General features: G+C 45.4%; 2 protein-coding genes across 5 annotated transcripts; both read right to left on the bottom strand.

The window, feature by feature from the left end:
* Window positions 1–867: 867 nt before the first annotated feature.
* LOC142988966 (uncharacterized) lies at window positions 868–6039 on the bottom strand. Of its 4 annotated transcripts, none has more exons than XM_076138291.1 (7): window positions 5660–6039; window positions 3717–3794; window positions 3495–3599; window positions 2801–3199; window positions 2562–2716; window positions 2226–2344; window positions 868–2087 (listed from the first exon to the last, which is right to left on the bottom strand). In XM_076138291.1, exons 1-7 carry the CDS (start codon window positions 5859–5861, stop codon window positions 1961–1963), a joined length of 1185 nt encoding a protein of 394 aa, XP_075994406.1. In that variant the 5' UTR covers window positions 5862–6039; the 3' UTR covers window positions 868–1960. The 4 variants fall into 4 exon arrangements, with proteins under 4 accessions (XP_075994406.1, XP_075994408.1, XP_075994409.1 ...); XM_076138293.1 differs by having other exon boundaries at window positions 2801–3178; XM_076138294.1 differs by having other exon boundaries at window positions 2801–3178; window positions 3720–3794.
* A 2165-nt stretch (window positions 6040–8204) lies between these two features.
* Window positions 8205–13244, bottom strand: LOC142988969 (uncharacterized). The gene is made up of 6 exons (XM_076138301.1): window positions 12495–13244; window positions 9761–10042; window positions 9078–9209; window positions 8839–8993; window positions 8520–8638; window positions 8205–8436 (listed from the first exon to the last, which is right to left on the bottom strand). Exons 1-6 carry the CDS (start codon window positions 12694–12696, stop codon window positions 8313–8315), a joined length of 1014 nt encoding a protein of 337 aa, XP_075994416.1. The 5' UTR covers window positions 12697–13244; the 3' UTR covers window positions 8205–8312.
* Window positions 13245–13803: the final 559 nt, after the last annotated feature.

The following is a 13803-nucleotide window of genomic DNA, read 5'->3' as shown; positions in this document are numbered from 1 at the left end:
TGCGTGTGAGTGTGTAGGGGTGGTTTCCTGTTCATAACGTCAGTGTCGGTTTGTGTAAAAATATGAGTGTATTAAGATGCTACAATTGAAAGAGCACATCACCAAACAAACATAACAATGCACGAAGTTCAAACGTAAACATAGTTTAAACAAGTTATTCTGACAGTCAGCATCACACACGATGTATCTTAATTTCAGGAACCCACAGTAATAAATCTAGGAGATCAACCTAGTTTTGTTTTATAACTGCATGCTCATTGTTTTGTCTTCAGATGCTCTGAATGACTCTTAAATGACGATTAATAAAGTATCTTCAACAACAAAGAACAAAAGAATGCAGTTTGACTCTTTCTCTATTTTAGACCCATAACAAACAGATGAAGAGCTATGTAGTGAGTCCACTCAGGCTGTCAGTGTTAAACAGGCTTGTGAGGATGTTGGGTCGTGTGAGGATGTTACATTACATTACATCACGATCATTTGGCAGACGCTTTTATCCAAAGCGACTTACATTACATTACCACCCTTCGCAGAGGGGGGAGCAATTGAGGGTTCGGTGCCTTGCTCAGGGGCACCTCGGCAGGGGCTCGAACCGGCGACCCTCTGGTTCCCAAGCGGGAACCGGAAGCACTACCCACTGAGCCACTGCCTCACCCATGTTGGGTCATGTGAGGATGTAAACAGCTCTGTAATGTGAACCTACTCCCTGACAGAGTCCAAACATGAAGCAAAAACACTCGTCTACACTCAAACTAAAGGGATCTAAGTAAAGTTGTTTGTGCTCCATAACTTGGGTTTCACATGAAAGGTGTGTTTTGCGTTGTTGTGACCAAACACCAGATGGATGAAAGACAAGAACGATGTGTGCAGGATTATTTATTGTTATTTACAAAGGTAACACAACATTGTAATCATAAACACATGCATGTTTTATATAATAACCACAAACTGATACTGACCTGTATTAAACCATTACATATAGATTTTCCCCTGGACCAATCAGAAGCAAGAACAGGGCTTTGAGCTGTAGTTCATGTGAAGGCGACCTTCAGCACCCCCTGCTGGCCAAGGAGCTACAACGGTGAAACTCTGACAGGAGTTTGTGCCACGGATTTCTTACAATAACATTTGGTCGTATAAACTGTTGTGACAATAGAATGATACAGGAAATAGACAAAGTTTACATTTACATGACATCATTTACAGAGGCTTTGATCCAAAGTGACTTATGAGAGGAAGATGATGATGATGATGAAGATGGATTCATCTTGATTGAAGTCACACATTATGTCATTTGCACACACACACATGCACACAGGCACATGCACACACACATACAAACACACACACACACACATGCACACACACACACATGCACACACATGCACACACACGCAGACACACACAAACACACACATACATACACACATACATACATACATACATACACACACAAACATGCACGCACACATGCACGCACACACACACACACACACACATTTACACATGCACACACATGCACACACACGCACACACACACAAACACACACATACATACATACATACATACATACACACACAAACAAACATGCACGCACACACTCACGCACACACACACACACACGCTCACATACATGCACTCAAACACAACTCACACACACCCACACGCACGCGCACACCTGCGCAAACACTCACACGCACAAGAACGCACGCACACTCACACACTCACACACCCACACGCTCACACACACATGCGCACATGCTCACACGTGCACGCATGAGCACACGCTCACACACACACACACACTCACACGCGCACACACGCACACACACACACACACACACACACACACACACACACACGCACACACACACACACACACACACACACACACACACACACACACACACAGTCTGAAGTACTGAGACCCTGCTTTGATATGAGTCAGCTGATGTCTCCTCACATGTAATCAATGATCCCTGCAGACTCTCCCAGTTGTGGCCGAAGCGTTTTGAGACTAAAAAGATTTCTTTTCACAGATCCATCGCTGCTTTCTGTCACAACTTCCTGTGGTGATGGATGGTGACTGTAAGTAAAAGTATCCACAGTGAGCGTGGACAGGAGGAGGAAGCTTCAACCAGCTGAGAGAGGAACAGGAAGGAGCTGATGGTGAGATGGTGACTGACAGGTTTGATGATTGATGGTGTTCAGGAATGTTTCTTACCTTGCATCCACTGGAGTTCCATCAACCCACTTCCAGCTTCCATCAGAGACCTCCAGACCGATCCATGAGCCTCTGGTTACACTGGGACCAAACCACCTGAAACTCCTGACCATGTAAGCCTGAGGATGACAGAGTTATGAGTTATGAGTCATGACAGAGTCTTTTCTTACAGATAGACTGAACATATATCTTCATATTTAGGCTTTGTCTCTCAGGTTTGATGCTTTTCTATGAAACCTCCCATTGGCTGTAAATGTGTTTCCACATGAAGAAGAGCCAAACACACATTAGAGCTCAGCCACTAAAGATCTTTAGGTTTTTAAATGGTGTTCTTACCAGTTCAGCTGCACTTTCTATAACAGCCAGGTCTGAATTCTTCCTTCTGCAGTCCTGTCGAGCTTCTTCCCAGCTTCTATCAAATGCGTCTATAACTCCATAGCAGCTTTTGCTGTTATGAAGCCAACCGTCTGGACAAACTACACACTGTCTCACTAAAGAAGACAATGAAGAACAATCAATAAAGAAGATGACATCATTGTTTGTGATGTTAGTATCATTCATGTGTCTAACTTTACCTCTATTAGTTTTGGGGCAGTAGTCATCAATGGTCTCCTGAGCCACAGTGAAGGTCAGCTCCCTCTTCTCTTCCTGAAGCTTCTCTATTTGCTTGGTGAAGTCGCTGTTGGTTGCCTTCAGCATCTGGATATCTGCAGACAGATCGTTGTTCTTCTTCTCCAAGACAGCATAGCCTCGAGTCAGATCGTCAATCTGGACTTTCTGATTCAAGCCATCGCTCCTCAAACTGTCCATTTGATTTGTTAAGTTCTCATTGGCTGAGTTCAGGTTGTTGATGCTTCCTGTCAGGTTCTGATTGAGCCTCATGAGAGCAGTTTGGTTGTTTCTCAACTCTGTCAGGTCACTTTGAACGTTTGTGTCACCATGAAGAGTCATCACTGTGAAACCAACAGGAGCTCCTTGAGAACACAGTGATGGTGGAAACCCTCTCAGTGTGTTTGACCTGGTCAGAAGCTGCTCCTGCCTCTTCTGCTGCAGGTTAGTTTGACCTCACAAACTCTCTCTGTTCTTTCTACAAACAAACTGGATCTGGCAGCTGCAGCCTCTGACCCAGTGAACACACAGCTTGAGTTCAGCTCATGATACTCTTCCTCTTAAAGCAGCAGTGATGAGGCGGCGTGCACGCATGGATTACTGAGTGTTTGTGTGTGTGTGTGTGTGTGTGTGTGTGTGTGTGTGTGTGTGTGAACTTACTGTGCACCACCAGCACGATGACGGCCAGCAGCAGCAGGACACAAAGACTCCCTGCACACCAGGCCAGGATTTGGTAACAACGGCTTTGTCCGGCTGCTTTTCCCTCTGTTGCACAAACAAACCTAGTATGAGATGAAATGTCTGACACGTCTGCAGTTGTGGTTTGTGCTGCATTTGCATAGAGCGCTCCATGTGATGTGTGTCGATTATGGTCCAGATTACCACCTGTGTCAGTCTTGTTGCTTGTGGTTGGTCGTTGCACTTTCACTTCATCATACACCGTTTCCTCCTGCTTTTTGGCTGAGAAAAGAAGAAGAAGAAGAAAGAGAGAAGACCCAGTGGTTAATCTGCTAATCTACTGCTGTTTAAACACTGAACAGTTCATGAATGCAGTAATCCTGCTCTCACTTGGTGATGGCTGATGCCTGCATACCTGCATACAGGCTGAGTCTGAGTGTGTCATGCAGACTGAGGGACCCTAGGGATCCAGATTATTATGAAATCTGCTGGGCGATCATGATCCCTGAGGATGAACCGTTTCCTTTGGTATTGTTTTTTTCATTAAATATGTGCGGACATTCAAGGCCCCGATACCATGACGATGAATAATTCAGACACGATGTCATCACTTTCTCTAGACTGGTGGTTCTCAAACTTTTTACATCAGGTATCACCTCAGAACATTCTTGGCTCTCCAAGTACCTCCACTATGGCCCATGTTAAAATACAGTAGCGTAGGCCGACCCTATTCAGCTGCTATGTAAAATACACACAGGAAGCAAATTAATTTCTCATAAGAATAGTATCTACTTTGACCTTTGTCAGTCACAGACACATTGTACAAATTGGTACTAGAACTCTCTCATATGAACACACACACACAAACACACACACACACACACACACACACACACACACACACACACACACACACGCACACAGCATGTGAGAACATTAATAACAACTGCATTTCAGTCAAAAACACAAACAACTGTACTTCAAAGACACAGCATTTATAACTCTTATAGGCCTGACAGAACAGGAAGTCCCCCTGTTCATATCTGACAGAAACAAGTCAATTGGCCAAACCTGCATCATCAGTAGTCTCGTCCAGTTCGATGGAATAATAGCAACTATTTTTAATGCGTTCAATCAGTGTCTTCCTAACGTCATCTGCCACGGCTCGTACTCTCCGTGACAATGTGTCATTAGTTCACCAATTGTGTGCAGCTTACCGGCTTTGAGGCTGGCACGATACGAAGTGCTACGAAGTGCTTTAACCCAGTGTTCTTCAACCGGTGTGCCGCGAGAGATCGTCAGGTGTGCCGTGGGAAATTATCCAACTTCCCTTAATTAGTCCGCAAGACAGACCGGCAGATCGCAATTGTCGAAACCCCCCCCCCCCCCAAAACTGCTGCGTTCCACCGCAGCGGAAATTTCGAAAGCGCTGTGTTAACATTAGCACTCAGCTCACAGTCGTCCAGGATGCTTGAAACATCCTCCTCCTTTTACTTCACCTCTGCACGCAGCGCTACTATCAGTAAGGTTAGTAGTGTGCCGTGTGCAAACATTTATGAAAGGCTAAACCTATTTTAAGTCGCATTTCAATTATCTCATGGTTCAGATATTTTTTATAGATATTTGATTCCTCCGCACCGTACCACTACAGTGAGCCCGCGTACCGCTGGTGGTACACGTACCACAGTTTGAGAACGGCTGGTCTAGATGATAGGACTTCAGGAACAGAGAACAGTTTGTTGTTGGTTCTATGCAAAGTTCATTCATTCACAGATAACATAACAACATGACCCTTCCTGTGTTGTTCTCTGAACTTCACACTCGTCACCATGGGAACATGGAGGATGAGGACAACGTTTGTGTTTCTAAAAAAGGGAAGCAGCGGAAACGTCTCTTCTTTTGTTGTTCTGAACAAATACATCTCTGTTCTGCATCACCTCACTTTAATGTACCAGTGGACTGGATTCTTCCTCTTCTTCTTCTTCTTCTCCTTCTTCTTCAAACTGACTCTATAGGCCTTTACATTAGAACATCACATGACAGCAAAATGTTTCTGATGGTGATTTTCTGTCTTTTTTTGTTTTTTCACAGCAAAGCAATTTAGGTCCAAAAGTTACACAGCCTAAACCTCTGAGAGGATCACCCACCTGCTGATGCTGATGCTGATGCTGATGCTGCGGGGGGCTTCAGGAATTTCTTGAACTGAACCAAGGCGTAGGTGACGTTGCCCTCTTGCATGGCTGCAGAGTGTGAGTGTGTGTCTGAGTGAGGAAGAGTGGAGGCTTCTCTGTCTGCGCGGCTGCAGCTTTCAACTGGTACTTCTGCTTTTGGTTGAACATATGTGATCATCTCATCTGTGTCACTAAAAGGGAGTGGACTTGTGAATGTACATCACACACACACACACACACACACACACACACCACCCATGCCATGACCGTAACAGTGCACAGAGACAGAGGACTCTGAATGCTAATAAGTTTGTTTCGGGCGTTTGTTTGAACACGGCTCAGTTCTGCATCTTGCTATCTGTTGAAGAGTGTTTTATTTGTATTCATTCCATATCTGTGCTTGCTCATTGAGAATTGTCTCTATGTGTAAACTATGATACTAAGAAAGTCAAAACATGGGTCTTCAAAGTCTCATATCATTGTGTATCAGTGGCATAGCAGACAGAAACACACTTAGCTTAATACTTACTTACTCTTCTACATTTAATCAATCTAAAGTGTGGTTGGTAAAGAGGATCTCACAGTAACTAGGCGGCTGTGACCTCGTGGAAAAGTACTGTGTGAGTGTAAAGGCCTCAAGTGGGCCTCCAACATAAGAGCCTCACAGAGAAGAGATTCTGGAAAGCACACGTATGTTCAACAGGAAGCTCAATAACAAACTCCAATGAAGGAAATGTATAAGTGATAAAGGTTACATCGCCAGCAAGAGAGGAAGAAGACCACCGCTGGCAAACCATCCACACATACGGGAAGATGCACCACTTCTATACTATCTGCAATGCACAGGATGTGAGAAGAGGAATCGTGTGGCGAGAGGCGTGGACTCGCCTGTGCACCAATCACAAACCAACACCAACCAAGAACACACACACACATTGAATAGTATATATTGTATGGAAATCCAAGGTTCGGGGCTCATGTTGTGTAAATGTGGACAGATGACTGAGTGAAGTCTGTGGAGCACTGAAGCAGCATGAGACCTCAGCTGAGTCAAATACTCTGTGACACAACTTTAACCTCTACTGCTTCATAAACAGCTTCAGTCTGACCTCTCTCTCTCTCTCTCTCTCTCTCTCTCTCTCTCTCTCTCTCTCTCTCTCTCTCTCTCTCTCTCTCTCTCTCTCTCTCTCTCTCTCTCTCTCTACTGGAAGAAGTCCTTGTTGCTGGCCTGAAGAAGAATTTTGAACATGACAGAGAGACAGGGAGAGAGAGACGGGTAGAGAGAGAGAGACAGAGAGACAGAGACAGGGAGAGAGAGAGAGAGAGACAGAAAAGGGGAGACAGAGACGGAGAGGGGAGACAGAGACAGAGAGACAGAGACGGGGAGAGAGCCGGGAGAGAGAGAGAGAGAGAGAGAGAGAAAGAGAGAGACAGAGAGACGGGGACAGAGACAGAGAGAGACAGACACACACTCAAACTAAACTCAATAAACAGCTGCAGTGTCTGGTGTGTTTTGCGTTGTTGTGACCAAACACCAGATGGATGAAAGACAAGAACGATGTGTGCAGGATTATTTATTGTTATTTACAAAGGTAACACAACATTGTAATCATAAACACATGCATGTTTTATATAATAACCACAAACTGATACTGACCCCTAACACTGCTCCACGGGCACTGTATAATGGCTGCCCTGCACCCCCTCTGTGATGCATGTGTTTGTGTGTCTGTGATATGAGGGGGTGCAAGATAAATTTCAATTGCATGCGATTTGCTGTGAATTGCATGCAAAATGACGATTAATAAAGTATCTTAAATTTCTTCCACTTTCATACTTGCACAGTATTTTATTGTGTGGGACTAAGATTTACATTTTATCAGCGAGCATAAAGTTCTGGAAACGAGTCAAATCCAGGTAAGGGAGATTTTGTTAGTATTAAGTACAGATGCATGGCTCCCTCACACCAATACACACACATAGCAAACATACACAAAAGCAAAAGTTTGATGACAAAGCTGAAGGGAGAAGTGGTAAAAAGCTAAAATAAAGAAAAATGAACTAATTAAGAATCAGTGGAGAAAGTGTCAGTAGATACAGTGTGGGCCTACTGGATGTGTGTGCGTCTGTGTGCGTGTGCGTGTGAGTGTGTAGGGGTGGTTTCCTGCTCATAACGTCAGTGTCGGTCTGTGTAAAAATATGAGTGTATTAAGATGCTACAATTGAAAGAGCACATCACCAAACAAACAAGATGATGATGATGATGAATTCATCTTGATTGGAGTCACACATTATGTCATTTGCAAACAAATACATGCACACACACACGCACAAACACGCACACACACACACACACACACAAAAGCACATACACACACACACATACACACACACACACATACACACACACACACACAAACATACACACATGCACACTCACACGCGCAGGCACAAACACACACACATGCACACACACATGCACACATACACATGCACAAAAACACAAACACGCACACACACATGCACACAAACGCATACACACAAGTACACACACTCACATGTACACACACACACACACACACACACACACACACACACACACACAGTTAATGGCCGAAGCGTTTTGAGACTAAAAAGATTTCTTTTCACAGATCCATCGCTGCTTTCTGTCACAACTTCCTGTGGTGATGGATGGTGACTGTAAGTAAAAGTATCCACAGTGAGCGTGGACAGGAGGAGGAAGCTTCAACCAGCTGAGAGAGGAACAGGAAGGAGCTGATGGTGAGATGGTGACTGACAGGTTTGATGATTGATGGTGTTCAGGAATGTTTCTTACCTTGCATCCACTGGAGTTCCATCAACCCACTTCCAGCTTCCATCAGAGACCTCCAGACCGATCCATGAGCCTCTGGTTACACTGGGTGAAAACCACCTGAATGTGCTGACCATGTAAGCCTGAGGATGACAGAGTTATGAGTTATGAGTCATGACAGAGTCTTTTCTTACAGATAGACTGAACATATATCTTCATATTTAGGCTTTGTCTCTCAGGTTTGATGCTTTTCTATGAAACCTCCCATTGGCTGTAAATGTGTTTCCACATGAAGAAGAGCTCAGCCACTAAAGATCTTTAGGTTTTTAAATGGTGTTCTTACCAGTTCAGCTGCACTTTCTATAACAGCCAGGTCTGAATTCTTCCTTCTGCAGTCCTGTCTACCTTCTTCCCAGCTTCTATCCAATGCGTCTATAACTCTATAGCAGCTTTTGTTGTTATGAAGCCATCCGTCTGGACAAACTACACACTGTCTCCCTAAAGAAGACAATGAAGAACAATCAATAAAGAAGATGACATCATTGTTTGTGATGTTAGTATCATTCATGTGTCTAACTTTACCTCTATTAGTTTTGGGGCAGTAGTCATCAATGGTCTCCTGAGCCACAGTGAAGGTCAGCTCCCTCTTCTCCTCCTGAAGCTTCTCTATTTGCTTGGTGAAGTTGATGTTGGTTGCCTTCAGCATCTGGTTATCTGCAAACAGATCATCAATCTGGACTTTGTGATTCAAGCCATCGCTCCTCAAACTGTCCATTTGATTTGTCAAGTTCTCATTGGCTGAGTTCAGGTTGTTGATGCTTCCTGTCAGGTTCTGATTGAGCCTCATGAGAGCAGTTTGGTTGTTTCTCAACTCTGTCAGGTCACTTTGAACGTTTGTGTCACCATGAAGAGTCATCACTGTGAAACCAACAGGAGCTCCTTTAGGACACAGTGATGGTGGAAACCCTCTCAGTGTGTTTGACCTGGTCAGAAGCTGCTCCTGCCTCTTCTGCTGCAGGTTAGTTTGACCTCACAAACTCTCTCTGTTCTTTCTACAAACAAACTGGATCTGGCAGCTGCAGCTTCTGACCCAGTGAACACACAGCTTGAGTTCAGCTTCATGATACTCTTCCCCTTAAAGCAGCAGTGATGAGGCGGCGTGCAAGCATGGATTACTGTGTGTGTGTGTGTGTGTGTGTGTGTGTGTGTGTGTGTGTGTGTGTGTGTGTGTGTGTGTGTGTGTGTTTGTGTGTGTGTGAACTTACTGTGGCCCACCAGCCTGATGACGGCCAGCAGCAGCAGGACACAAAGACTCCCTGCACACCAGGCCAGGATTTGGTAACAACGGCTTTGTCCGGCTGCTTTTCCCTCTGTTGCACAAACAAACCTAGTATGAGATGAAATGTCTGACACGTCTGCAGTTGTGGTTTGTTCTGCATTTGCATAGAGCGCTCCATGTGATGCGTGTTGATTAGGGTCCAGATTACCGCCCGTTTCAGCCTTGTTGTCTTTCACGTCATCATACACAGCTTCCTCTGTCATTTTGGCTGAGAAAAGAAGAAGAAGAAGAAGAAGAAGAAGAAGAAAGAGGATCCAGTGGTTAATCTGCTAATCTACTGCTGTCTAAACTCTGAACAGTTCATGAATGCAGTAATCCTGCGCTCACTTGGTGATGGCTGATGCCTGCATAATAGGACAAAAGGACTAGAAAACAAGTCCAATGGGAACACAGAGGACTAGTTCCTGAGTCCTAAGGAACAGAGAACTCAAGCCCAAAATGAAAAGAGATGCAATAAACAAGTTACATACATCTCAGATACACCCAATAGTTACCAGGATGTGACCCTTCCTGTGTTCTTCTCTGAACTTCACACTCGTCACCATGGGAACATGGAGGATGAGAACAACGTTTGTGTTACTAAAAAAGGGAAGCAGCAGAAACGTCTCTTCTGTTTTTCTGAACAGAATGAATCCATCTCTGTTCTGCATCACCTCACTGGAACCACAGCACTTTGATGAGCCAGTGGACTGGATTCTTCTTCTTCTGAGAGGAGTGAGTGAGTGAGTGGAAGAGCTGAGTGGAAGAAAGAGCGTGAAAAAGTTGTCCTATACCTGTCTTTCTGTATGTTAATGTTGTTTTGTTCTCCGTGTGTTTCTTCTTTGTCTCACTTTAGTCTGTTGGTGGTTTGGGGCTTTGTGTTTTGCGTCTGCTAGCAAGCGGGGCTAGCTAGCATGACTGCGGTGTTTGACAAGCTGACACGCCGGCATGGCGTCAAGCTGTGTCCGGTTGTTGGTTGCACGGTGGAGGACTGTAGTTTAGCGGTGGGGGCACTGGTGGGTTACGACAGCGTGAAGTCCGCCTCACGCATGAATAACGCGGTGGTGATCTTCTTAGAGAGCGTGGAGAAGGTGGACCAGGTGGTGGGGCACGGGGTGGAGATTCATGGAGTCTTCACTCCCGTCCTGGCTCTAGCTAACCCCGCTTAAAGAGTGGTAGTTTCTAACGTCCCCCCGTTCCTGAGCAACGAGGCTCTGGAGAAGGAGCTAAGCCGACACGGCCAGCTCCACTCCCCCGTTAGAATGATCCCCCTCGGCTGCAGGTCCCCCTTGTTGAGGCACGTTGTGTCATTTAGGAGACAAGTGTTTATGACTTTGAATGACAACCGAGAGGAGCTCAACCTGGTGTTCAGGTTTAAAATTGAAAACTTTTTGTACACTGTTCATGTAACGACTGACGGCATGAAGTGTTTCGGGTGTGGGAGAGAGGGGCACCAGGCGCGATCGTGCCCGGGGAGAGCGGGGGAGGGCCGGCAGGCTGAGGCTCCGGTCACCGCCGGAGCGGAAGCGCCGGCCGCTGGCGGAGCAGAGGCTCCGGCCACCGCCGGAGCGGAAGCCCCGGTCGAGGCGCTGGCCGCCGGAGCGGAAGCCCCGGTCGAGGCGCTGGCCGCCGAACCATCGACCCCCCCGGCTGAACCGACAGCATCAACGCCGCCCCAGACCGATGCACACACGGACGGACAGAGCACCGGAGCTGCTAAAGAGGCAACTAGACAGAACGTCGGAGATGACAGACAGAGCACCGGAGATGAGGGTCCATCAAGTGGACATGTGGAGATCGAGGGCGCTGGGCAGCAGGCAGCAGATGGAGCAGAGGAGATGGAGGAGGACCAGGCCCCCCCCAGTACTCCTCTGAAAAGAAAACCCACCGTCTCTCCTGAAGGTTCCAAGGGCAAGAAAATAAGTGCCAAGAGAGTCAAAGAGGCTAAGGTACAGAGGGAAGACAGCGCAGGGCCAGAGGAGGAAGTGAAGACAAGAAGTCCGTCGTCATATGACGAAAATGAATATAGTTTGGCTAATGTGAAGTTGTTTTTGGACGTAACTAAAGGTATGAGGAATGTAAAAGTGGAAGGCTTCTTCTCTGACAAAGAAGATTTTCTATATGCTCTTCAAATGTTTCTGGATGACGACGATGTTGTGAGAGGAGGCTTCACTCGGCCGGAATACTACAGGGTGAAGAAGTACATCACTAAATTGGGGAAGGAACTGTATCAGGAAAGTGATGCAAACAGTGACACAAGCGTTGATGAAAATGATGAGGATATCTGAGTTTGTTTTTCTTGTTTTTTTCCCCTGTTTTTTGGTTTAAGCATGTGATGGAGTCCTAGAACTCGCATAATTTAGTTTAAATGTAAGGTTTATAAACACCTGTAAATAAATGTAAATTTAAAAATCAATCTTCTTCTTCTTCTTCTTCTTCTTCTTCTTCTTCTTCTTCTTCTTCAAACTGACTACAAGCCTTTACCTTAGAACATCACATGACAGCAAAATGTTTCCGGGGATTTTCTTTCTATTCTTGTTTTTGTTTTATTTTGTTTACAGCAAATCAATTTATGTCCAAAAGTAAAACAGGTAAAAGAGTTTTCTTGCTGCCATGTTTGACACATTTTCCTTCATATTCATTGATCTGAACAAACCTAAACCTCTGAGAGGATCACCCACCTGCTGATGCTGATGCTGATGCTGATGCTGCGGGGGGCTTCAGGGAGTTCTTGAACTGAACTGAGGCGCAGGTGACGTGGCCCTCTTGCATGGCTGCAGAGTGTGAGTGTGTGTCTGAGTGAGGAAGAGTGGAGGCTTCTCTGTCTGCGCGGCTGCAGCTTTCAACTGTTACTTCTGCTTTTGGTTGAACATATGTGAGCATCTCATCTGTGTCAGTAACAGGGAGTGGACCTGTGAATGTACATCACACACACACACACACCACCCATGCCATGACTGTAACAGTGCACAGAGACAGAGGACTCTGAATGCTAATAAGTTTGTTTTTGGCGTTTGTTTGAACACGGCTCAGTTCTGCATCTTGCTATCTGTTGAAGAGTGTTTTATTTGTATTCATTCCATATCTGTGCTTGCTCATTAAGAATTGTCTCTATGTGTAAACTATGATACTAAGAAAGTCAAAACATGGGTCTTCAAAGTCTCATATCATTGTGTATCAGTGGCATAGCAGACAGAAACACACTTAGCTTAATACTTACTTACTCTTCTACATTTAATCAATCTAAAGTGTGGTTGGTAAAGAGGATCTCACAGTAACTAGGCGGCTGTGACCTCGTGGAAAAGTACTGTGTGAGTGTAAAGGCCTCAAGTGGGCCTCCAACATAAGAGCCTCACAGAGAAGAGATTCTGGAAAGCACACGTATGTTCAACAGGAAGCTCAATAACAAACTCCAATGAAGGAAATGTATAAGTGATAAAGGTAACATCGCCAGCAAGAGAGGAAGAAGACCACCGCTGGCAAACCATCCACACATACGGGAAGATGCACCACTTCTATACTATCTGCAATGCACAGGATGTGAGAAGAGGAATCGTGTGGCGAGAGGCGTGGACTCGCCTGTGCACCAATCACAAACCAACACCAACCAAGAACACACACACACATTGAATAGTATATATTGTATGGAAATCCAAGGTTCGGGGCTCATGTTGTGTAAATGTGGACAGATGACTGAGTGAAGTCTGTGGAGCACTGAAGCAGCATGAGACCTCAGCTGAGTCAAATACTCTGTGACACAACTTTAACCTCTACTGCTTCATAAACAGCTTCAGTCTGACCTCTCTCTCTCTCTCTCTCTCTCTCTCTCTCTCTCTCTCTCTCTCTCTCTCTCTCTCTCTCTCTCTCTCTCTCTCTCTCTCTCTCTCTCTACTGGAAGAAGTCCTTGTTGCTGGCCTGAAGAAGAATTTTGAACATGAAAGAGAGACGGGGAGAGAGAGAGAGACAGAGAGACAGAGACGGGTAGAGAGA

The sequence above is a fragment of the Genypterus blacodes genome, unplaced genomic scaffold (assembly GCF_046128005.1).
Source record: "Genypterus blacodes isolate CSIRO-AG114 ecotype Tasmania unplaced genomic scaffold, CSIRO-AGI_Gbla_v1 ptg000358l_1, whole genome shotgun sequence".
Taxonomy (NCBI): domain Eukaryota; kingdom Metazoa; phylum Chordata; class Actinopteri; order Ophidiiformes; family Ophidiidae; genus Genypterus; species Genypterus blacodes.
This window is presented reverse-complemented; position numbering and strand designations above follow the sequence as displayed.

Excerpts from the sequence above, each read along its gene's own strand:
- LOC142988966 (XM_076138291.1), bottom strand. The coding sequence starts at position 5,861 with ATGATCACATATGTTCAACCAAAAGCAGAAGTACCAGTTGAAAGCTGC. Across the intron at positions 3,200-3,494 it reads CATCGTGCTGGTGGTGCACA|GAGCTCCTGTTGGTTTCACA; the intron begins GTAAGTTCACAC and ends TGTGTTCTCAAG. Across the intron at positions 2,717-2,800 it reads CTGCCCCAAAACTAATAGAG|TGAGACAGTGTGTAGTTTGT; the intron begins GTAAAGTTAGAC and ends TGTCTTCTTTAG.
- LOC142988969 (XM_076138301.1), bottom strand. The coding sequence starts at position 12,696 with ATGCTCACATATGTTCAACCAAAAGCAGAAGTAACAGTTGAAAGCTGC. Across the intron at positions 9,210-9,760 it reads CATCAGGCTGGTGGGCCACA|ATAACCAGATGCTGAAGGCA; the intron begins GTAAGTTCACAC and ends ATCTGTTTGCAG. Across the intron at positions 8,639-8,838 it reads TAGAAAGTGCAGCTGAACTG|GCTTACATGGTCAGCACATT; the intron begins GTAAGAACACCA and ends TGTCATCCTCAG.